The sequence below is a fragment of the Mercenaria mercenaria genome, chromosome 6 (genome assembly GCF_021730395.1).
Source record: "Mercenaria mercenaria strain notata chromosome 6, MADL_Memer_1, whole genome shotgun sequence".
NCBI lineage: Eukaryota > Metazoa > Mollusca > Bivalvia > Venerida > Veneridae > Mercenaria > Mercenaria mercenaria.
The window spans coordinates 1,687,279-1,713,878 of record NC_069366.1 but is presented as its reverse complement, the minus strand read 5'-3'; the positions used below and the strand labels follow the sequence as shown (position 1 = coordinate 1,713,878).

The following is a 26,600-nucleotide window of genomic DNA, read 5'->3' as shown; positions in this document are numbered from 1 at the left end:
CAACGATGGCATGTATGGAACACCGTAATGAAAGGATAAACTAACATATATATAGATCACTTATTGAAAGTTTATATAAATTTGGCACCAATAACAAGCACTAACGACAATTAATCATTTGTTGTCTGACAAAACAAGTGTTGGTACCTCTTAAAGGTGGTCAATCATATTTATAGATATATTTGTTCACAATTTCTTTATTTTGTTAGAGATTTATTTCGGGAACAAAGTGCCCGTTACGTAGTGTTGAATCCTTATTACAAATGTATTATTGATGCTTTTGATAAAAGGTTGTAAACTAAAATATTCTAAAAGCCGAGTATTTCTTTTCATTTCAATATGAGTTCTAGTTTTATTATGTCCCTTTCGAGGAAGGATGGGTATATTGTTTTACAGATATCGGGCGGTTGGTCTTACTGTCTGTCTGTCCGTAGATCAATCCGTTTCTGGATGATAACTCAAGAACTTGTGGGCCTGGGATCATGAAACCTGATAGGGGTGTTGGTCATGACCAGAAGACGACTCCCATTTGAAGTCAGTAGGTCAGAGTTCAGTGTCACAGTGACCCATGACAGTTAAACGGTTTCCAGACGGTAACTCGAGAACACTTGAGCCTAGGATCATGAAAGTTGATAGGAAGTTGGTCATAATCCCTATTGTTTTTGAGGCCAGTAGATTAAAGGTCAAGGTAACAGTGTTCCGGAACTGTTAAATGGGTTCCGGATGATAACGCTAGAACGCTTGGGTATAGGATCATGAAGGTTGATCATAACCAGCAAATGGTCCAAATTGAATTTGAGGTCTGTTGGTCAGAGGTCAAGGTCACAGAGACCCGGAATATTTAAACGCTTTCTGGAAAATTACTTGAGAACGCTTTGGCCTAGAATTACGGATTGATGATGATAAGCAAAGGACCCATATTGATTTTGAGGTAGGAGGTCAGAGGTCAATGTGACAGTAACCCGGAACATTTAATCCATTTCCGGACGATAACTTGAGAACACTTGGGCCTATGATCATGAAACTCAATAGGGCGGTTGATCATGACCAGAAGATGACTCCAATTAATTGATTGATTAGTAGTTCAGAGGTCAAGGTCACAGTGATGATTACTTGAGAGCGCTTGAGCCTAGGATTACGAAACTTAAAAGGGAAATTGATCATGACCTGCAGATGACCCTTAATGATTTTGATATCAGTAGGTCAAGGTCACAGTGACACAGAACAGTTAAACCGTTTCCAGACTATGGCTTTAGAACGCTTTGGTCTATGGTCATGAAACTTATTGGAGATGTTGATCATGACCAACAGATGATCCCTATTGATGTTTAAGTCAGTAGGTCAAAGGTCAATGTCATTTTGATCCAGAAGAGTTGAAATTTTTTGCCAAGTTACTAGAGAATGCTTTGATCTTAGATCACATTTGATATGGAGGTCATTTATGACTGGTAAATGACCCATAATTATTGATATTTGATGTAAGTACGTCAAATGCCCAGTGTACAGTGACCAAAAGAATGTGTTCCTTGTGCAGTTACTGAATGCATCAAGGGGGTATTTCGTGTTCTACGACCTCTTGTTTGCATTTGATATACATATCTGATTATTTCAACAATCTGAACCAAAGCGAGTTTTAAAACTGTTTAAAATGCAAGGTAAGCTTGGCCATCTTCAAGCCCACTGAAAGAATTATTTTAAAATCGGACCACTATTGAAAAAGATATGGCAGTTTGAAATTTAAGAAAATGGCTGATCATGAAGGAAGCCATTTTAGTGTGTTAATGATGTCATTCACACACTGCTGACTTATTTATTTAGCAAATAACCTTTTAAGTAAAACAAAAATGTAGATTACTTTCTTATATTTCTTGAGTGTAAGATGTAAAACATGGTAATTTCTTTCAGTATAGCCGGAGAATGAAGAGAAATTATTTTACAGAAATAAGTAATTACTGTTCAAATATGCATCTAGAAATTTAATAAAGCCGCCATGTAGTTTTTTTGTTGCCATGGATACAAAATAGCCGCTATTTTGATCAAATATTTATATGCTCATAACTTTCTCATTTTTAATCAAATTTTGAAAAATCTTTCATTTCTTTGAATGATTTAAGAAATCCTAGCAGAAGGAATTAACGTAAGAAAAGGGTTGAGTTTCCTTTTATCTTCTTAACTCATTTACTTGGAATCTATCTTAGTAGACAAAGGAAGTTAATATTAAGTATTCAGTCTTTCATTTATAATAATTTTCAGCGAAATATGTTGTTGCGAAATCGTTTAACACATTTTAACCCATAGGTCTTATTTGATTCCTGAGACAAAGTATATCTTAATTATGAAATCCATACTTCTCCAAATTTCTCTTGTCTTGATTGGGCAAACGGGATAGAAAAAAAATCAAATTTTAAAAACACCGACAGGGAAAATGTAACAAATTAGGCATTGCTAGGATAAACATTAGAATCCTTATTTAATACTATTTCAAGTTATACTTAACAGTTTCATGTTACCGCTAATATTATCAATGTTGAATATACATGTTGTTTGAATATTGTAGATCGTGAATTTGGATTACGGAATGGAAGACAAAGATCCGATGGACAAAATAAGGTTTTTCAAAAAGGAAGACATAGATACTCCAATAAGATTGAAAAGAAACCAGGTTTGTTATGCATAGTAACCAGAATTTGAAAAATTTCTTATATTATTCACGACAATCTTCCCTTTATCTTATTTCCCTATAATATTGTGTTAAAAAGTATCAAAAGGGAAATCAAATGTATATACTCGCTCGATAATGTTGTAGTTGTTTCACGCCTAGAATAAATTTCGAGTAAAACATGTTATGTCGAAAAAATGTTCTGTTACAATTAATGCCCAGAATGTACAAATTGTGTGAACGACAGATTTTAATATGGAATTTAAATAACAAGACAACGTCGCATAAACCATGTTTATATATTTTGAATGAAAGTGCTACTAAGATATTTTTAATACTTGAACAAATATAAAATCATTTTTCAAATGAATCTTCTTTTTATCATTATAGGTGTCCTACGTACTACCTGACACGTTTTCAGAACAAATTGTACGCATATACTACAAAGATTCTCATCCAGATCCTAATGAACTTCAAAAAGTCCAAAAAGCATTCCAGAAATGGTGTGAAAAGAAAGGCTATCCTCCACCAAAGGTAAATATTTCTGCCGAAACCTCCTATCATGCAATTTGATAGTAACAAAAGTCATTGAAGATAGTTAATATGAATTAGGATAAATATTCATTATTGTCCGTACCTTAGGTAACATTTGCTTTGTTTTAGAACGTTCGTCATATTTCTGACTTAATTTGATTTTTTATATAATCGAAATCAGTATTCTAAAGTCGTGACCAAAACATACCTTAATGAAATATCGACTTACATGGAGCAATTAGTTGACAGATATATTTTATTATCAACAAACCTTTTCGTGACGATCATTTTAGACCATTTATATTTTCTCTTTTTCCGTAAATAGACGTCATTTGGACGTACGTGTGTCTTTACAGCAAAAGTCCGTATTCACTGAGAGAAGGCAGTATCCTACTTTCACCAAAAACAATATATATATATATGTATATATATATATATATATATATATATATTTATATATATAGGAGAGAGAATTTATACGAACTAAATCACCACCACAATATACCAGACCAATTACGGCAAAGCGCCTAGCAGTACAAACGAACACGCACATGCCACAGCAAGTCCACTAACCCAATAAGATTAGTTCGATGCTGCTTTATATACGAGCCCGAATTGTATTACACATTCGTACTGGTTCAACATTTGCATATTTATTACATACTCGTTTTTATTCCCAGTTAAGTTACACTGGTACCGGAAACGTCAATATTTTTCCATACACTGACGCCTGATTTTCATATCGGGTGCGTGACATAATTCAGTGTGTGTTGTTGCACAATTTGTTTTTATTTAGTTCAGTATTGTCAATCCTATTCAGGCTATTGAACATATTTATGATATTTACATAATATTTATACATGTAGATGCTTATGTAATAAAAAGGTTATTATCTTTGCATCGGGAAATATGCACTCGTTCTTCTGCGGAAGAATATTGCGCTCCTAAGGTCGCGCAATATTTCCGCGGAAGAACTCGTGCATATTTCCCGATACAAAGCTAATAACCAATAAATATATGCTCAGATCTCTGTTTCATGTCTCACAAATCAGTAGTGACATTTTAGTCTTTTTAACTGATTGGGGCCAGAGAAGCTATATTTTCTCTCTCTAAAAGTTAGCTGGATTTCGAGGATACATTGAATATATATATATATATATATATATATATATATATATATATATATATATATATATATATATATATATATATATATATAGATAGATAGATAGATAGATAGATAGATAGATAGATAGATAATTTGCATTAAGGCATATAATTATATTCAGAACAGTTGACTTTCCCATACGTGAGATCCGTTAGGATGTGCGTGAAATTAGCCAGAGTAGCCAGAGTAGCCAGAGTTCAGCCAGAGTTCGGCCAGAGTTCAGCCAGAGTAGCCAGAGTTCAGCCAGAGTTCAGCCAGAGTTTAGCCAGAGTAGCCAGAGAAGTCAAAACTCTGGTTACTCTGGCTAGCCAGAGTGCCAGAGTTCAGCCAAGAAGTCAAACTCTGGTTACTCTGGCTGGCCAGAGTAGCCAGAGTTCAGCCAGAGTTCAGCCAGAGAAGTCATAACTCTGGTTACTCTGGCTGGCCAGAGTAGCCAGAGTTCAGCCAGAGTTCAGCTAGAGAAGTCATAACTCAGGTTACTCTGGCTGGCCAGAGTAGTCAGAGTTCAGTCAGAGTAGCCATAATTCTGGTTACTCTGGCTAGCCAGAGTAGCCAGAGTTCAGCTGGAGTAGCCAGAACTCTGGTTAGTTACTCTGGCTGGCCAGAGTAGCCAGAGTTAAGCAAGAGTTCATCCAGTATCCAGAACTTGGTTACTCTGGGCTGGCCAGAGTAGCCATAATTCAACCAGAGTAGCAGAGTTTCTAGATTTTTAACATGTTCTGGCTACTCTGTTCAGCCAAAGTAGCAACAGTAGCCCGAGTCACCAGGATATCATTTGCTCTGGTCACTCTGGCTGCTTCTAACAGAGTAGCCAGAGTTCAGCCAGAGAAGCTAGAGTTTCTAGGATTTTAACATGTTCTGGCTACTCTGATCAGCCAGACTAGCCAGTGTAGCCAGAGTAACCAGGTACCATGTATTTTCAGTCTTAGCTAAGTTTAATTATGAAACTTAATATGTCATTTCTATCTAAATAGCGTATTTAAAACTGAATTTCAAGTTAATAACTATTTTCAAGTGGTTAATTAAAGTAGCTCTGGTTACTCTGGCTAGCCAGAGTTTCTAGGGTTTTACATGTTCTGGCATACTCTGGTCAGCAAGAGTAGCCAGAGTAATCAGGCCCGTGTTCGCAAAACATTTTCAGTCTTAGCTGAATTCGATCTTGAATTTTAGTATGTTATTTCTTTCTAAATAGCATGTTTAAAACTGAATTTCAAGTTAATAACTATTTTCAGTTAGCTATTTATAGTAGCCAGAGAAGCCAGAACTCTGGTTACTCTGGCTGGCAAGAGTAGGCAGAGTTCAGCCAGAGTAGCCAGAAGTCTGATTACTCTGGCTGGCCAGAGTAACTAGAGTTCAGCCAGAGTAACACGACTTTATTAGGATTTTAACATGTTCTGGCTACTCATACCAAAGCAGCGTAACATCAATGTTTGAAACTTAATGGCAGACACTAGAACATAGAAGAATACATGCATCCCGATTAATGTTATACAAATAACCATTAATCAAATCATTCACTTTCAGTTTTAATATTGCATATATTTACCTACATATCTGCGATATGTCACATGTTTAATTGTTAAGCGCCCTTGGACGTATATTTTATATTAAATGGGCGCTCAACAAATTTGGATTAGTAATAATAATAATAATAATAATAATAATAATGATAATAATCTCATATACTAAGTTTTTTCTGCAATGGATGCAATATGGTGTTACAGTATTCTAATTGTGGGCGAACGTATGTTTTTAGGCAGTTTCTTTAATATTATTGTTATAAAATTGTACACATTTTTGTATAAATCTGAGAGTGTTACTAGCTTTTGAAGATGTAATATTTCAGTAAGTGTTTCAAAGTTAAGACATCACTAAGTTATGAAGCATTTTCTGTAGTTTTTTTTAGATCTTGATTAAGTAATATATTGGTAAGATGATATTTTTTTTTTTTGAGATTCATTATTACTTCGCATTTATCAGGATTGAATTCCATAGACCAGTTACGTTCCCTTATTCTAATTTTGTCAAATCATCTTGAACTTTGTAAGTAGTCTATTAACGAGTCTATGTTGAGGTATATGATAGTGTCATCAGCAAATAAGCGTATTCTGCCTTTAACAGAGTCAGGAAGGTCATTGATAAAATAAAGAAAGAGACAAGGACCCAACACTGAACCTTGAGGAATCCCCTGAAAGAATGGTAAGTGTGTGAGCCTTCATGATCAATTACTACAGATTGAGAACGGTTACTAAGGAAATTGAATCCAGGATAGAGAGATTCTATCGACACAAAGTTTCACGATTTTATAGAGAATCTTGTCGAAAGTTTTCTAGAAATCCATTACAATGAGACCTGTTTGTTTCCAGATTGGATATTGTCAAAAGTTCCTTCTTTAAAGGATAATAGGTGAGCCTCACAGCTATGTTTGGAACGGAAGCTATATTGGAAAGGTGTGAGAAGATTGTTGACTATTTGGGTTCTCTAAGGGTTGGTTTTTTGTGTTTTATGTATCAAGTGATTCATAAAACGGACTTCTGCCAGAGTAGCCAGAGTTTCTAAGGCTTTAACATGTTGCGAAATGACCCTTTTTGTACTCTCAGGGTTTTTTAGTGTTTCATGTATCAAGTGTTTCATCAAACGGACTTCAAAGAATAGTCTTATCATTTAGCAGTCCTATAACGTTTAATCCGAACACAGTGAGTATCGTTTCATACACATACACAAAGGAAACCGCGTTATTACACATGGAATGTTGATTGTCTGATGCATAAGGTGACCACAATCAATTTTTGAATGGCATTTTGCGTTTTGATTTCATGCCACAGGTACCTACCTTTTTCCAAGGGTTTAGATGAAATACCGTTATTAAGCCGCTTTAAGTGTATGTGTTCACATGTCAACATTTCGTCAACTTCCACAACTTTAATATGCAAATTTCAGGAATTGGTTGTTGTCAACATGTATGAAAAATTTATTCTCCAATTTCTTTATATATCGTTATGTCTTCATGTTAATTTATTTGGTACAAATTCAAGGCAAACACTGAAGTTAAATAAATACAAAACAAGAAGCCTTCAAATAAATATTCTTTATTTTTACACTCAAAGTTATATGGAATTCACTGAAATTGTTTATGATATCAGTATAAACTACAGGACATTGGTGGTCCTGAATCGCTTACCTGGACTTTGTGGGATATGACAGTCATAGTAAAAATTCACAATTTGTAATTGTCAACTCTAAATTCTGGGTATTCTGGAAATTTTAAACTTATATTGTATAAGATTAAAAGTATACTTGATAATCCACAGAGAGAGACTTATTTGCCCCGGGGAGGTGATTCAATCAAGTTTGAAAGAACTCCATTATAAATTTTGCTAATTTACATGCAAACTATTTCAGCTCTTACTAGTACCTTGTGGCTCTGAAAGATGTTTGCTATGTAGTATAATCATGTTTTTTTTCTATGTAAAACTCATGTAGATCCATTTTGACTCTGGGGTATTGGTGTGAACATGTAAAATATCTTTACTCTTGTCATTGCAATTCTTATGAGAAGATTTTAAAAGATTTTCCTGAAAGACTTTGCAAGCTCATTAGCACAAGCGGGGGCAATTTTTGATATCAGGGGACATGATTTGCTCAATTTTAAGAGAGGCATTCACCAGGCCATGCTACATACAAAATATATATAGTCTGGGCCTAAGGAAAATAAGACTATTTTTATAGGATTTAATATATTACTCTATATGAAACTTATAGCCCCAATGGCAGATCCAATATGACCCCGAAGTCCATGATTTGAACAATTTTGAAAGAGATGTACTTGCCATGCTTCTTGCAAATACCTAAGCTCTGGGTCTTGCGATACTTGAGAAGATTTTTAAGGTTTCACAATACAAAAGGAATAAGTACCGAGTTCAGCTCAATCTGATAGACAAGACAAAAGTTGATCTTAAAACCTCACACAGTGACAAGAGCTAAAAATTTAAGTATAGTGTATGAGGGTCACTCAATATATAATGGTAACTATTAAATATAATTTAATCTGACTTAGTCTTAACCTATTAATTTTGTTCAGTAAGGTAAATTGACTTTTCACCATTTTCACACTGTTACGTAGGCGTTCCGTTTGGACAATCGTGACTTTTATTTAATACTAAACCGCAATGCACGATGGTCGATGACGAAAACGCGATGGCGCGATGACACGATTGATGAACAACGATGGTACGATTGTAAAAACGCGATGGTACGATGCTGCAATCGCGATTTTGCGATGTCGATGTAATATCGCGTTTCAATCATCGTACGATCGCGTTTTCAACATCGTACCATCGCGTTTTCACCATCATATCACCGCGTTTTCACCATCGTGCCATCGCGTTATCATCACCGTACCATCGTGGTTTCACCATCGTGCCATCGCGTTATCATCATCGTACCATCGTGGTTTCACCATCGTACCATAGCCTTCCAGTTAGAAATGCGTAGTCCCGTACACATTTTTTTTGTCAACAATAGATGAATGTATCTAAATGTATTTTGAGAGAAGAAATTTACCATTTAGATTCTGTTGTTTTCCAAAATGTTCAGTGCTCTGTTGAATAAAACTGTAAAACTGCAGTGTGAAAATGAGATTGTATCAAGCCTGTATTTTACTGAAACATGTATTGTACCACTGCGCATGACCTCCGGATGGTGACAATGCGATGGTACGATGATGAAAAACAACGATGGTACGAGACGAAAACACGACGATGAAAACGCGATATTACATCGACATTCACCATCGCGCCAGTGTTTTCACCATCATACGACCGTTGTTTTCATCATCGTGCCATCGCGTTTTCGTCATTGTACCATTGTGCATCACGATTTAGTATTAGATAAAAAGTCAGACTGTCCAAACGGAACATCGTACTTATGGGAATATCTGTACTGTTTGTATGACAACGCTTTTTTCAAGGCATGCTCAAAACTGGACATTGACAAAAAAATTTTAAAAATTGTGCTCCATTAATCGTCGTGCCGTGCCGGCTAGCCTTTATTCGCCATGATGTAATTTTGACCCCAACATGGCAGGCACATATATGTCCGTTTCCGCCAGGGCTCAAACTCGCGACGGTCGGATTAGATGACAGACGCTCTAGTCACTGAGCTATGGAGGCGGAATTATTTAAACAAGGTTTCTCAAAAAGGTGCAACATCATACAAATGGTATTTGCAATATATCAATAGTAACTTGGTTTTAGCCATGGGCAACCGAAATGTAGCTATCGTGTGGATGGTTGACATCGTGTGTAATAAATAAGTTGCCAGGACCTGTATAAACTGTTAAAGGATATTCTAAGAACTTGTATCGAAAAATACCTTTTGACATGATACAGGCATATTACTAGTATGAGTATAGCCTTGAATATCCGGACTCGCAATGTTTTTACGACTTCTTAGTTTTACATTAAGAGTCCTGAAACAATGAATTTGGAAATGCATTTTAAGCTTATAGAAAACTGTACAACCCGATTTGAGGTACGTTTGAAACTAAAGTCATTTTTGAAGAAATTTGAAGGAATATCAAAATTTTGTTTTTTTTATCTTAGTAGTCAATTTAATATTTTGTTAAAATATTTTCAAAAGTAGTGGATTGAAAACGTCCAAAATCCTGGACGCCTACCAGTTCAAAATAAATTAGATGTGGGCTGTAATATCAAATATCAATGCTGATATATTCTGCCACAGACCTTGCAGGCTACTTTGTATAATTACAATTATAGAAAAAGAAAACATACCTAAGCATTATTTACAATGTATACTCGGCGTCACTGAAAAGTTACCACCTAATATATACCTCTTTACTATTTTATACAATATCGACGTCACTTTTTCATGGCCTGTGCGCGGTTTATTACTCATAGACCCTGTCTGATCATGTCTCCTAACCCATTGACTGTCAGGTGAGAACAGCATATACGACGTGCAATTTCGCGACATGAAAGTTCGGCGTCAACGATGCCAATGGCCTGATGGCGTTGATCGTGCCTTAAACGTGGCATTCTTAGCAAGGATATTCTGTTTTTTTTTGACGTATTCCTTTTAGTCTGTCGACTAACTTTTAAGTGCGATGAATGATTTGCGATAGAAAATTCGTACATGTCAACATTGCTGGAAAAAGTCATTTTGCAAGTGCAGCCCGTGCCTCAAATGGAGTAAATCGAATTTGACAAATCTTTACACCACTGACGTCTCAGCTGCGTCAAAAATGTAGTCGTGTTATACCTTTAACACAGTCCAGTGCGATTTTTAAAATATAAGGGTCATTATGGTGGTAACTTTTCAGTGACGCTGAGTATATATAAACAAACAGCCTTTGCATATACCCTGTTACTTTTTTTTTTTTTGGAAAGTGTCATTTTCTGTTTCGTGTTACTCTTAACTTTGTTCGAAAATCATGCCGTCTTACAGTTTCTTTGTTGCTGTTGTTGTTATTTTGTATTTTTAGGCGTGTTTTAAAGACTTTCAATCTACCATAAATATATAAACCTGTCCGCTTTAATCTTTGTGAATTTCAGCCTTCATATACCACACACACAAAACGCACAGGTCTAACTTTTTATTTACATTATATTATATACACAGTTAGTGCAGCCTAATCATGTATAATATGATTTTTATGAAAAGGGTCATACATTTTAAAAATGGCTCTAGTTTACATGTTTGTCTGTATTTTCTCTGGCTTTTCTGGCCAGCCAGAGTAACCAGAACCCGTGCGCATTTCAGTTATTCCTGGTTACTCTGGCCAGCCAGAGTAGCCAGACTATGTGAAAGTTATTAAACAGACTGTCCTGGTCAGCAACAGTAACCAGAGTTCTGATTAATCTGGCTACTCTGGCAACAGGTTTTACTGTATTTTCTTTGGCTATTTCTGATTAGCAGGGTAGCTTGTACCAATGGCCATCTCGAAAATTCTGGCTGTTCTGGCTAGCCAGAGTAGCCAGACCAAATGAAATCATGGTCACTCTGACTACTCTGGCTGACCAGACTAGCTAGAACATATTAAAATCCTAGAACGTCTGGCTACTCTGGCTGCAGTCTAAAAGATAAAACAATTCTTTGAAGTCCGTTTTATGAATCACTTTATATATATAAAACACTCAGAAATCAAACCTGAGAGAACCAAAAGGGTCATTTCGCAATAGGTATTACAGTATTTCTCTGGCTATTCGGGCTAGCCTAGGTAGCTAGAACCAATGGACATTTCGGAAATTCTGGCTGTTCTGCCTAACCAAAGTAGCCAGAGCAATTGACATCCTGGTTACTCGGCCACTCTGGCCAGCCAGAGCAACCAGGTTTCTGGCTACTCTGGCTGAACTCTGGATATTCTGGCCAGCCAGAGTAACCAGGACTGGCTACTCTGGCTGAACTCTGGCTACTCTGGCTAAACTCTGGCTGAACTCTGGCCAGCTATAGTGATCAGAGTCCTGGCTACTCTGGCTACTCTAAATAGCCACTTGAAGATAGTTATTAACTTAAAATTCAGTTCTGAACATGCTATTTAGATAGAAATGACATATGAGTCGTGCCATGAGAAAACCAACATAGTGGGTTTGAGACCATAATGGATCCAGACCAGCCTGAGCGTTAGGATCCATACTGTTCGCTAACAGTTTCTCAAAGTCCAATACGCTTTAAAAGCAAACAACATGGAAGCTGACAAAACTGCACGTATGCGCAGCCTGGTCTGGATCCATGCTGGTCCCAAAGCCACTATGTTTTTTCTTATGGCACGGCTCAATTATTAAATTTCATAATCAAATCCAGCTAAGACTGAAAACTTTTGTGAACATGGGACTGGTTACTCTGGCTACTTGGCTAACCAGATTTGCAAAAACATGTTAAATCTTACAAACTCTGGCTTCTCTGGCCAGCCAAAGTAACCAGAGCAAAAGGATCCTGGTGACTCGGGCTACTCTGGATACTCTGGCTGACCAGAGTAGTCAGAACATGTTAAAATCCTAGAAACTCTTCCTACTATGCTGAACTTTGGCTGAACTCTGGCTACTCTGGCTGAACTCTGGCTACTCTGGCCAGCCTGAGTAACAAGGGTTCTGGCTACTCTGGCTACTCTAGATTAACCAGATTTCTAGCTACTCTGGCTACTCTAAATAGCCACTTAAAAATAGTAATTAACTTGAAATTCAGTTTAAACATGCTATTTAGATAGAAATTACATATTAAGTTTCATAACCAAATTCAGCTAAGACGGAAAATGTTTTGTGAACCAGGTTACTCTGCCTGCTCTTTAAATCATAGAAACTCTGGCTACTCTGGCCAGACTAACCAAAGCAAATAAAATCCAGGTGACTCGGGCTATTCTAGATACTATTGCTGACCAGAGTAGCCAGAACATTTTAACATCCTACAAACTCTGGCTTTTCTTGCTGAACTCTGGCTACTCTGGCCAGCCAGGGTAACTAGAGGTCTGGCTACTCTGGCTGAACTCTGGCTACTCTGGCCAGCCAGAGTAACTAGAGTTCTGGCTACTCTGGCTGAACTCTGGCTACTCTGGCCAGCCAGAGTAACCACAGTTATGACTTCTCTGGCTGAACTCTGGCTACTCTGGCTAGCCAGAATAACCAGAGTTTTGACTTCTCTGGCTACTCTGGCTAAACTCTGGCTGAACTCTGGCTACTCTGGCTGAACTCTGGCCGAACTCTGGCTGAACTCTGGCTGAACTCTGGCTACTCTGGCTGAACTCTGGCCGAACTCTGGCTGAACTCTGGCTACTCTGGCTGAACTCTGGCCGAACTCTGGCTGAACTCTTGGCTACTCTGGCTGCTCTGGCTAATTTCACGCATATTCCGTTAGGATACAAGTTCGCATTATATATATAATCCCCTCTGAGAAAGCTCTAACATTAGTGCAAAAAATACTAGATTTGATAAAGTAAAACGTATAAATAGGGTCAAACTAGGTAGAATACACCAATGTACTGAAGTCAGAGCACCAAGAGCCTAACTGTTAAAGGCACGACTAAGCACTAATATATGTAAAAATGATCCTTTGGCAGCTAAGAAGGCAACCATGAAGAATAATAACTCGGTTTGATTTAGTATATTAATGAGAAGTAATGAAATTGTGCAACACCTCTCAGGCCCCCTAGCACCGGCTTAAGCGGAACTCTATTACACACACTTTGAATGGACACCATGATCCCAAAGGATCAGAAAATATAACAACATTGAATCCAAGTACAGGGAGACTTTTTACAGCCGCCGCACGGCACTTAAAGATTGCTGTTGTGATAGTTGATAATATCTGTGAAAAGATTCCCGGGAGGGGCGTATGTTCTCCGTGACGATTTGGTAAATGACATTGTGCCTGAAATCATTCGTCCTCAAAGTCTGATTCATGTTGGAAGTTGGCAGTTACTTGCGGATTAATTTTCCGCCGTTAAACAACTTAAACACTGTTGAAAAATAGTCATAAACCCAATACAAACAGGCACTTTATTAGTCATTGCACCATCATATAAGAAAGCATAGCGTCTGCAGAAGAGTCGATCGCCAAAGATGCACTGTATTTAACGATTTAAGCATTGTATCCTCATTTGATAAACTTTTTAATACATTTTACAAAAACTTTGATTAAAATAAGCATTATGTTTAATTAACTACATTCATACAGTTTGCGGGATTTTAGAAATATTTTAGAGTCGGGTTATAATTTTTTAAAAGTTCGAAAGATCTGAAGTAAAATTTAGTGAAAGCCTTCCGTAGTTTGTAACCCTGTTGTAATAACTTTCTGGTAATATTAAGATTTCTAGCATTAAGATCTCTAGCTTGAAATAAAGACATCGTATAAGGTCGAGGGACATCCCTATCCAGGCTCGGGAAATTGAAAATTTCAAAATCAAATCAGCAATGAGTTGGGCACAGTTAGTCCACATAGCGATGCCAATTATTTGTCTATTAGTTTTATTGTCAAATTTAAAAAGTATGCTATCTAACAGAAATCATAACGTTTCACAAACTGATATGTAAGTCTGAAAACAAAACAATAAGTCTTCGTGCAAGAATAGCGAAAATACTCGAAAATGATTGTTTGTTAGCGTTTGCAGAATCTCTTAAATTATGTTGGTAACCTCAACCTGTCTCGGTCACCAACAATAGTTCGGATTTCTCTAGACTTAAATACACAGGAATGTGTATTATCCCTGATTTAGATTTTACTTGAGATATGTATTTTTTTCACAAATGATTGTTAAATATTCTTGAAATAAGTTTAGGTTATACAATTGGGAAAAAACACTATTTGATCTATAACAGCTTTCAAGATGTTTATCGAGAGGACAAACTTCCCTTTAAAGAACTAATAAGGTATTTGGTCCCTATTTCTGCATGTGTTATTTTTTCATTTATAGTAACACAATAGTAGTCCGTCGTGTCAACAAAGAACAATGGAAGGGTTATAAAATACATTAATAATTTTAAACGTACATTGTCAGCCTTATTTAAACAAGTGTGAAAATTAATAGAGTAGCAGGAACTAGATACATGTCTCGAGCCTTAGCAGCACTTGATCTGAAAAAGCTGGACCAATATTTTCTAAATTCGTCAGTGTATAACTCTTGTAAAAGAGCTGCTGTAGTGGCTGTCTGATGGTATACTCCTTCCAATAATAATCCAATTTCACTGGTAAATACTTTTTAAAATTTTTGTACAGGAACAAAGTCGCAAATCTAGAGTATGTACACCCATTCTATTTTCTATATAATGAATCTTAAGCAGTTCAATATAAACCTATTTTTAGATATCAAGCGAGCAGCGCAATGTGATAATTAGGTTTGTTGTTTTTCGTATATCTGCATTAAAGCTGCTTTCCACAGTCTGATTAAATTTCGTTATAGAAAACAATAATTCTACTTGTACGTGGTCAAATAATTCTGGTTTCAACAATGAAACATTGATAATTATTAAATTTGGTGAACTTTTAAAGATTTCAATGGTTAACTATTAACTATCGTCGACGACACTTGGCAGTTATAAAAATAGCAAAGCAATTACTAGCATTTAGGAGTGACCTGTGGCTTTTATTAATAGATTTGAAAGATTACTTGAATAAACCACTTCAGTAAAGGCTTATCCTACCTTTTTATAACTTATAATAAATATTTAAATGACTGCATCCTTTGATAATTAGACGCCGTGGTGCAGCGGTAAGCGTGACGGCTCTAGAATCTAACTTTTGTGAGTTCGAATTCAAACGGAGATCAATATTTCTTTCATGTTACATTTTTTTTCATTTTATATTTTTCTAACATACACTTTAAAATGATGATAATGTTATATATGTATTTGAATTGCATTACTTGTATCATTTTGCTATTTTCGCATATAACATAGGTTTTTCAAATATCTTCTTGATTGTGAATTATTCAACATGGTGTGTACTTGCACGAGCGTGCACGAACCTCACGAGGATAACATTGTTTTATCGTTTGCATATTACAAACTCTGCCACATTGAGAAAATAGCCATACTCAGTTTGGCAAGGAAAATGGCATTCAGCTCTCTCTACAAACGAACGATAAATAGAATTAGGAGAGTATATCTTATTCCTAATGTCACACTTCAGTTCCTCGCGTGACTTTGGAGATTCCGATTTATCAGTGTTCTTCATATATCTTTCTAACCCTCATTTAATAAATGGAACAGTCTGGAAAATCCAAATCTAAAATTAAAAGCGTCAGGTCACTCCTAAATGTTTCACGTTCTAAAAATAGGTTTCGGTACTCCGAGGAAAATAAGAGGTTACAAAGTAACAAAATGGAATTTAAATAAAATAATTGTTATTTGCATAGTCTGAAACCATAAAGAAAATATAGACAAATGATAAGATTACTTGCGATTCCATGGAAAGTAGCTTTAACCCTTTACTCCATAGGTACTCCTTTTAACGCATCTATGCATTACTCCATAGATACTCCTTTTAACGCATCTATGCATTACTCCATAGATACTCCTTTTATCGCATTCTACTACACTGATAATTTAGATGCAAAATACCAATAAAATATATTGGCAATGAAGCCCACAAAAGCATATTTGTGAAGTTTAAACTGTTGATAAAAGATCAGTTTCAGAAAAACTTGTGGTTATAATTGTAATTTATTGATAATTATCACTTTTAATTCAGGTGGCATTTTCTGAAAATCACACTGACTTTATATATATTAGGACAGCTATTGATGGATGGAAAAGTACATAGGTGACCCAAAAACAAGTTATTATTTGCATTTTATCATTCAACTATGGCAAATTATGTAAAAGTGAGACATAAGATTGGTGTAATAAAAGATGTGGTTACCATAACAACCATTAAAATCCATAGATCACTTGTCAACATTATGGAATTGATGCTAATTGACCTGGGCCCCTTGGAAGTGTGTTTATTGTGCACAGCTGTCAAAACAAAGCAATTAGGGTGTTGTTTGCATCATTATGTATGATGTGGATCAACAAAATTTATTGAAAGTGTCTTTGATCAGTGCTTCTTATCAAAATATTATGTAATTAATTAATTTTATGATCTATGAAGTTCTGTAACTTTGGTAGGGGTGTAGATTTTAATGACTAATTAAATGGGTTTGCTTATTTTGAAAATCACTTAATATAGACCTTTCTAGTCTTTCATTTACCTTCAATTAATGAAATTGTGCATTTGTAACAGTAAAAATATTTCTTTTCTGTTGTATCACATGCATAAAACAGCTAAATTATAATAATATTCTAAGGTCTTAGGTTTGTAGCTTTCTATTGTGAAAAATGTTTATCACAAAATTATGAAAAATATACCATCAGAGAGGAAATTTAATTCTAAACATAAATTATGTTGTACACTAAATGGTTAAAACAAGTATTCATAGATTAATTTTGATCTGAGTAACACAGGTATAAATTTTGCATTTTTCTTCAATAACCTGTATGGAGATAGTGTACAGATAATGCAACTGAGTGTATTGGGTATCAATAATCAATACTATTGTATCTGTATGGAGTAAATGGTTAAATGGTATTGCACAGAATATTATATATATTTGGTATGTATATGTTACTGAATATACAATGTAATTGTTTTCTACAACTACATGATTGTCATCATTTTGAAATGATGCGTGCGCAGGTATATATATCTGAAGATATATTTCAAACAAGACAGCTTAAACTTTCAAATAACACGGCATTCAGGTAAAACGAGGTTGTACTTCGACAGTTTGAAACGCAATCTTGAATTCATTAATTTTTTAATTTTCTATTAGAGAACGGGAAAGAGTTTTAAGTTTTGAAACACAAAATATGAGAAATTTTTTGTCGTAGACACATCTTACGCATGAAGTATATCTCATGCAAAACATTGATGGAGTGGATTGTTAAGAAGCAAAATTAGCGCCAAATAAACTGTTAAGTGTGCTTATCAGAAACTGGCATGTAATATACATTTTTGTTTTGTTTTGTTGGATTTAATGTCGCACCGACACATGATAGGTCATATGGCGACTTTCCAGCTTTAATGGTGGAGGAAGAGCCCAAGTGCCTTCCCCCCCCCCCCCCCCACCGTGCATTATTTCCCGAAACAAAAGTATAGTTTGTTTATAAAACATTGATTAAACCCATACAGTTACTTTGTAAAATTGGACATGTAGAAATTTTATTTGACACAATGCAGCCATTTTAACCGCCGCGTATTTTATATTTTGGTTTACTATGGAATTTCTGAGTTTTATTTTGTAAATGTATTCACGAACAAACTCGAGATCATCAAAACTATTTGTGTCACTATAAACACATGTTGAAAATATCAACTCGTTAATGTTTAAGTCGCAAATAGCTAATATGAGCCGTGCCATGAGAAAACCAACATAGTGGGTTTGCGACCAGCATGGATCCAGACCAGCATGCGCATCCGCGCAGTCTGGTCAGGCTCCATGCTGTTCGCTTTTAAAGCCTATTGGAATTGGAGAAACTGTTAGCAAACAGCATGGAGCCTGACCAGACTGCGCGGATGCGCAGGCTGGTCTGGATCCATGCTGGTCGCAAAGCCACTATGTTGGTTTTCTCATGGCACGGCTCATATGTGCATGTAATATATTACAGTTTACAGTTTCAGAAGAACATACTTGGTGTTACGGTCTCTGATTTCTGCAAAGTCAAGTGGTCGTGTCGGCGGGAGACGACATGACAACACGACAGCAAGACAAATAGAAAAATATCATCTGTTATGCTGTCGACTTGGCTAGGCAAAGACACGACAATACAACAGCTCTACGTATCAAGTTCGCCGGTACGACCTCTTTATACCAGCTAAAAAGAAAAACCGATATAATATCTGTCGAGCCGGCGAACTTTACTTAAGAAATAATAAGTTCCCAAGCGTGGTTAAACGTAGAATAACCTGAGTTTTGAGTTCTTATGCGTAAGAATATATCACGAAGGCCGTAGGCCAGAGTGATATATTGTTTCGCATAAGAACGAAAAAGTCGGGTTATTCTACGATAAATCACACTTGGAAACTTATTATTTCGATTCTAACACGACATAGAAGTACCAACAGTGTTAGAAAAAATGGTAACTACCTTTTACGACCGTGCTACGCACCTGGATCGGTAGACGTCATTGCACACGAGTGGTTTATAGCAGAATAAACCGAGATTAATTTTGCTCTACATGTATGTAGGTTATATGCTGTTCGTGTTAGAATTGTCGTTATATCATGTAAAGTCTGTCCAGCGGTCGCACTTTCGTGTCTTTGCCCGGCCAACTCAACATCACGACAACGTCGACAAGTCAACAAACTCAGAAATTGTCGTTCTGCCTTACTTTCCTGTAAATTGTTCAAAGACATGGCAATATGACAGCTCAACAAATTTAGGCCGCAGGAAATACTCCCGCCGTACGAGTAGGCGACCTTTTTATTTCGTTATTTGATATAAATCTGTTGAGCTTGATAACTTCCTCACAAATCTTTAGTTGACGTTTTTGACCACTCAGCTACGGAGAACACTATAAGTGTTAGATAAATATAATTTTTATAGCTTTTCTAATTTCGCATTTTTTACTTTGTAAAAGGGCGCAAAACTTTGTACGTCACCTGAACAAACACAACAAAGTACTGCAAGTTCTGAATCAGGTTCAAGGAGAAATTCTGAAGTGGACCTGGAAAACAAACGCATAGCTGAACCTGCAAACGTCACAACATCAAATGAAGAGACGGAAAATCAGCCAGAGTCCATTCCCGCGGAAGGAATAATTCTTCGTCCACGTGAAGATGCGGCCTCTGATGCAAACGTCGGAAACATTAAATGAAGAGACGGAACATCAGCCAGTGTCCTATCACTGATGTTATTCTCACAATATACATATTACCAACATGTTATATATATAAATTTACTGTATCATTATAAAGGCTGTGATAGTTTTCAGTTTATCATTAACAAGGAAACATATTTATTATTGCTGTTTTGCTGTGTTTTATTAAATATATCCATTTTGATTGTTATTTCAAAGTTATAAAAGACTACAGCTCATGAAGTGTTGAATTTTCCGAATAATTTATCAGAATTTGGGAACGTTTACAGCTGTTTAATTAAGTTGGCCCCACTGAATCAAAACGGGTACACTAGATGTTGTAGTGAGAGAGGTTATGGCCTCGACTGTTCTGAGGTACAGTGTTTTTTCTTTCTTTCATATTGTTAAAATTGTCTAGTGTTATGCACTCTCGAAATAAACGGAAAAAAATTCTTCACCTACTAATGGCAAAATTTGAATAGCAAAATGTTCTAATGTCGCCTCATCTTTCATGGATAATGTTCATTGAAATACACGTTGTAACATGGTTACCAGTAAGAGTGAAATAAACGTTCTGATTTCAGGTCTGTTTTGCCTTCATAGTCAAAAGATTTATAGGATTGAATGCAGCTGATGTGTATAGCTCCATCGAAGGAAATATTTTGGATCGTGAATACTAAATAACAGACAAGCAATCAAATCAATTTATTCTCATTCATATCTTTTTTTTTATCCGGTACATAGAAAATAACATTTGTTAATCCCCGATTTTATTATCTTATAATATAGTAAACTTTCAAGAATAAGTAGGTCTTACCGTTGATAGACATATATCATTCATATTTAAGAAGCATGTCAGAGAGTTTGCTCCTATTTGCTGTTAATCTTAACGGAATCTGTCTACGAATACAGTTCATTCAAAATAATGTTTTATTAGAAGGGGTTATGACCTTACCGTCACACTGCATGCAACCGTTAACAATTGAATTATACGCTTTTTTTTAAGGAACATGTGGTAGGCTACATGATATTCAGTTCAAAAGGTTCACCGAGACAGCTGTTTCGGACCTCTTTCGCAAAGCCCATAATGGTGTTACTCTTTTTTATTAAAGTTGCATTGTTTTCTGAGAAGACAATAAATACAATTAGGCTTGCATTTCATAGAAATGTACATGCGTACTTTTGTGTTTTACATGGCAGAGATAACATTTTGATATACTATTGACCAGTTTAAGCTCTTCAGTGGTGACTGTGCCACTGACCACAAGAAATCATTGCCTCGCTGTGTAACTGTATGTATGCGTTTCGTCCTCGTTGACATTTGATTTAAGATTTGAAATGTTTAAGATTAAGTATTTTATATTTAAATTGCAATTAAGAAATTCGCTTCTAATATAATTTGAGAAATTAGCCTTTAAATATTTCTTTGGAAGTAGGTCGTTTGTTGGGTTGATACGCTCCATTATAATTAATATCTTTGATGTGCAAAATAGTTTTTTCCCAGTGTACTTGAAAAGATTTTTTTCCTTTAAACACATGGACTTCCGATAAATAAATTGTGTTGAAATAATTCATCTAATTCTTCAGGGCAAATTTATATGGAAAAATTTGATTAGCGATTTCTTCCATAAAGACCTAACCTGGGTTTCTGAAGGGAAACAACCTGTGTTCGGTTCACAAATTTTTATTCTATGCTTAAAGCTATAAATATTGATCCATTTGATACTTTTTAAAGAGTACCACACACATTCCTCAAATTGTTTTGCTTCATTTTCTATACTTTAAAATCATTTATGTATAATTAATTGTGTTAAGTTTAGCCTATTCAGTTTTGTGGGTTTTTTGTACTGTAATACTGACTGCCTCTGCTGTGCTTAAGGCTTCTACTTTTAATTTTATGCGTGATTCAATGTGTGTCAATTGATTTTGACCACTTTATTTCATCATGAGGTGAGGTAAAATAGAATTGTTATGTTGTTTATCATTCATTTAGATCAACATGATATTAATAAAGCTGAAAATCTTAATTTTATATGTTATAATATAGAGTTCTTGTAACATGGTGCAGAGTATTAAAATGACCGAAAGAACAAACAACGTACACATAAACTATTCCAATTATGTAAAGATAAATCAAGCTTTCTTTTATGTGATATATAGTGATATACATGCATTCGAAGGTAACGACATATTTTAGCCTTTGTTGCAAATGAAATGATTGGCCTGTTTCAACAACACTACTTTTCCAACCTCGGGTTAAGTAATTTGTAATCCGTAAAGCGCGTTCAGCCAGAGAGTCGCCTCAATAAGGAAAAAATAATTCTAATGTCAGAGGTTATTGCTAAGGTCACGAAGTCAAGAGAAGGAACAATAATCTTGAAAGATTTAAATAACACATTATATAATATTGCTCTTTGTTAATTGTACGAGGATTGTTAAAATATGAATGCATCTAGGCACATGAAGACGTATCCTTGTTAGATATCAATAAAACTTTTATTTGGACCCCTCTAAGTATCCACCTCCAATAGATATGCAAAGTTTCAGTCTTCTAATCCAGTCCTTGAAGGCATTTTCATAGTCTTTTTATGTATACAGTGCAACCTCTACAGAGCGGCCCTCTGTACAGCAAAAACCTCTTCACAACAGCATCATCAAAATTTCCCATAGCTGAAATTTACTATCAATTTAACCTCTGTAGAGCAACAATCTCTCGACAGAGGTCAATATCTACATCTCCCAAAGGGTGTTGCTCTGCAGAGGTTGCACTGTACTATGAAGACACTGGAATATTGCAGAACCGAGGTGTTTGCACTGCACGAATTTTTGACCAGAAAGGTATTTTTGAGCCTTGGGAACAAAAAGAAGTCACAGGGGCAAGTTCAGGCGAATAGGGAGGGTAAGGGAGCACAACAACCTTTTCCTGCTTCAGAAAGTCTTGTACAAGAGACGGCCTGTGCGATGACGCATTGTCATGTAGCAATCTGACATTGGCCAAACCAGTTGCGGGTCTTCGATTTTTGAAATATTTCTTCAGTTCTCGAAGAACTTTAGTCTTGTAAAACTCCGCATTTACCGATTTGCCTTTAGGTACAGCAACCTGAATGGCAGGACCCTGAGTTGTGAAGAATATGGCATACATTACCTTCTTGACACTCAAGGTCCGCTTTGCAATGCATGTTTTTTGCCAGACTTTTGTTGCCCATATTTTGTTCTGAATCTTTCGTTTGGGCTCAAAAAAGTGAACCAATTACTCGTCACCAGTGACGGCATTTGCGAAAGACCGTGCATTGTAATTTGGAAACTGTTTAAGCAACAATTTTGCTCAATGCACGCCATATCTGCTCTTCTGTCAACAGATGGGGAATCTTTCTCATTTTCAAATTACGTTTCAGAATTGTATGAGCTGCTCCTAATGAGATGCCAACCATACTAGCTATTTGCCTAGTGGTGTATCTTGCATCAGTAGCAACTATTTCTTTCACTCTAGCAACCATTTTGGCAGACGTTGTTGTTTTCGGTCGACGGCCATGTGGTGCATCTTCTGTTGAAACTAACCCACATTTGAATTTCTTAAACCAACGAATAACTGTCGAAAAAGACATTTCATTATGCCCATAAACAGAACATATTTCATCAAAAATGTCTTTACACTCTATGACAAGAATACAACGATTCTTAATAAAGGACCGCATTTCAACGGCGTACGCTGACCTTCTTCTAACCGTTTTTGTATTAGTATATAGTGGACGCAACTTGAGGCACAACCTATTATTGAAAAGGAGTGTACGTAAAACACGAACTGCATGAGAAAGTGGAAATATAAATTTGTGTAATTATGAATTAGTGTATTGAAAGTTTTAACTGATCAAATTGAGTATACATACTTTGATACTGCACTGCATACATATTTGTTCAACATAAATAAACATGGCTACCTTAATCACCCTTTATTTCCTCAATGAAATAATCGATATGAATAATCAGCTGAAGGTCAACCATCGCGGTAAAGTTGCGACTACTATACACGAGTAGGCAATGTTTAGTGAGCGATAGACACAGCTAAAGTGAACGGATTTTAATTGGTGTGGTATCAATGTAAAGCTGACATGTTTATCTACCCAATAATTTTAATTTCCTCGCGATTTTCGCATTATTGAGCGAGATAACGTTCTAGATACATTCATATTTGAAAAATCCTCGTTTACACAACCATCTGGATTGAAATCACACAACAGTATCTAAGAAATTTCAAGCATTCCTACTCACATAAGACGATGATATGTTTGCTATTATATTTGAGAAAAACAAACTCTCTGCTCGCAAATAGCTAGGCTAAATTTGACGCACATAGCCAGTATCCAGAAATGACTTCTTCGATATTGAAGACTTTCGCTCAGTCCCTCTGAGCGGTTGCCTTTACTGATAAGGATAAATTTGGCATCTTGAGTAAATGCAGCTGTGTGCAAAGCACTTCTGAACGTGGGTACTATTCAAATCTTGTGTAATACATGTAGGCAATCAAGATATACAACAATTAGTCATTACATTCTTTATTTAGTCATTGATTGTCGTCAAAAAGTGATAATCTGTCATTTAAGAATAGTGTATTTGTAGTTCTGACCTTAATATATTTCCATTATTGGTCATTTAGAATTACAATTGGTATTATTAAGTTATGATCGAAAATTAAAAATTGTCAAAGATTTCTGCTCACGTGACATTTGCACGGATGTTAACATCATTGATTTATGTCAGAAATGACATAAAATTGTAAGACAACATAACTAACCTTGCCCCGTTTATATAAAGTAATTTTGCTTGCACGATATGGCTACAATGCATTAATGTTGTGAGACGTTTTTTTAAAGCATCATAAGAAAGTTTTATACGTTCGAATCATTTTTTTCTATTTTGTAGATATATTTGTTTGTCTTTGGTTTAAAGCCCTTTTCCAAGATTATTTCAGTAATGTAACGGAGAGTGACTAACCCGCCAATATTTATTCACACCTACTGGATGTACGCGCGTATTGAGTGTACAATATACTGACTAAAGGTTTAGGATAGGTTTAAAATGTTAACATAAGTTAAAAGTGTACATTCAATGCGTGTGTACACTCATTGTTGGAGAATTTTTGCCAACCGCAGTTAACTAAATCAGTACTCCTGAACTCTGTACCAGTACAAACATGTAAATTCCATCTCTTTAACATGAATCAATAGTGGTATGTTTAGAACACGCATTTACTTGTTTAGCTCACGAGATCGCTCAATGTCCGGCGCCCGTCTGTTGTCTGTCGTCTGTCTGTCTGTCTGTCAACATTTAGCTTGTGATGCGACAGAGGCTGTATTTTGCAACTGATTTTCATGAAATTTTGTCAGAATATTTACCTTAATGAAATCTAGGCCAAGTTTAAAAATGGGTCATCTTGGGGTAAAAAATTAGGTCGCTAGGCCAAATCAAAGAAAGACCTTGTGTATGCGAAAGAAGCTGTATTTTTCAATTGATCATCATGACGTTTGGTCAGAATGATTCCCTTGATGAGGTCAGTTTTGAATATGGGTAATCCTTGGTTAAAAACTAGGTCACTAAGTCATATCAAAGAAAAAGCTTGTGTATGCTCATAAAATTTAATCAGAATGTTTGTTCAGATAAAATCAAGTTCGAGTTTGAATATGTGTCATCTAGGGTCAAAAAGTCACTGTCAGTTGTTCGAACTTACCCTGTTAAACTAACGCTTTAAATATTGATTAAAAGTACTAGTCTTAGTAGGAACACTATACATGTTATGTATGCAAGACATTTTTGTCATGATAATTACTCTATATTTTTCTAAGTTTCTAAACAGTCGAATACTACCTAAGTAATCGACGTTCTTACGCCTTAATTCGAACACTGGCCGCAATTAAGAAACTTCTAGGCATTAAGGCGCATTTACACGGTTCAAAATCTATCAGATGATGCCTTGACGAATCTAGGACAGTCAAATGGTTTCTGAAACATGTTTACACTGTTATGATGTGTTTCTCAGATGAGCGACCTAGGGCCATCTTGGCCCACTTGTTTAAGGTTAAATTATCTTTTACGACATTTTATTGCTAGTGCACGACATCTTATTTCGAGCGCACGATATCATATCTCGAGCACACGGCATCTTATTTTATGCGCACAACATCTTATCTCGAGCGCATAACATCTTATCCCGTGCTCACGACATCTTTTCTCGAGCGCCTGACATTTAATCTTGTTCCGGAAATAATGCATCAAAGGCTTAATAGACGCCATATGACTGTGTAGATGAGACATTATTCTTATCAAAATGAATATGTATTTAGAATGCCACTGCGAGCTATGATGGTTGTTTTGTGCCATTTCGTTATTTTCATTCTGTCGCAGCGATACAACGATAAACGTGGTGATGTTGCCCCGCCGCATATCACCCCACCAACATCTCACCGCCAGAAGACGCTCTTCATAGAGCATGACCCTGGCGCATACAAGTATGACATTGACCTTTCAGATAGAGAACCTAGTTCTGGTGGTGAGAATTCATCTCACTGAGTTTTAACAGAACATACCCGGTCACTTTGGAGGGCCAGAGCGTCCGTGTAGAAGAATTGAATTCTTGAAACTTGTCAAGGTAATCCCAAGATGATTGATCTTTGGACGTTTTCTTTTCCAAACTATAAACACTATGAAGAGGGCTGGTGATTATGATTTATAGGCTAAACTGAGTGCACGCACGGGAAGACATTTTAGTGGACACAGTACGCAGAGTGGTAGATGATTAAACAACACGATAAAAAATTCTGCAAAATTTAATTTCAGGGTGGGTTGTGTTATGTTTTGTTTTGACTATTTTCAACGCAGCCATCGCTTGAGACAATAT

At 36.0% G+C, this 26,600-nt stretch overlaps 1 protein-coding gene across 2 annotated transcripts in view; it reads left to right on the top strand.

The window, feature by feature from the left end:
• LOC123549739 (deoxynucleoside triphosphate triphosphohydrolase SAMHD1-like) overlaps positions 1-21,735 on the top strand; it is a 48,888-nt gene extending 27,153 nt beyond the window's left edge. For both annotated transcript variants that reach the window (XM_053544951.1, XM_053544950.1), the window contains exons 13-15: positions 2,558-2,662; positions 3,050-3,193; positions 19,490-21,735. In XM_053544951.1, coding sequence (XP_053400926.1) covers positions 2,558-2,662; positions 3,050-3,193; positions 19,490-19,726 — 486 coding nt within the window. In that variant the 3' untranslated portion in view covers positions 19,727-21,735. The remainder of the gene's footprint in view (positions 1-2,557; positions 2,663-3,049; positions 3,194-19,489) is intronic.
• The last annotated feature ends 4,865 nt before the right edge of the window (positions 21,736-26,600 follow it).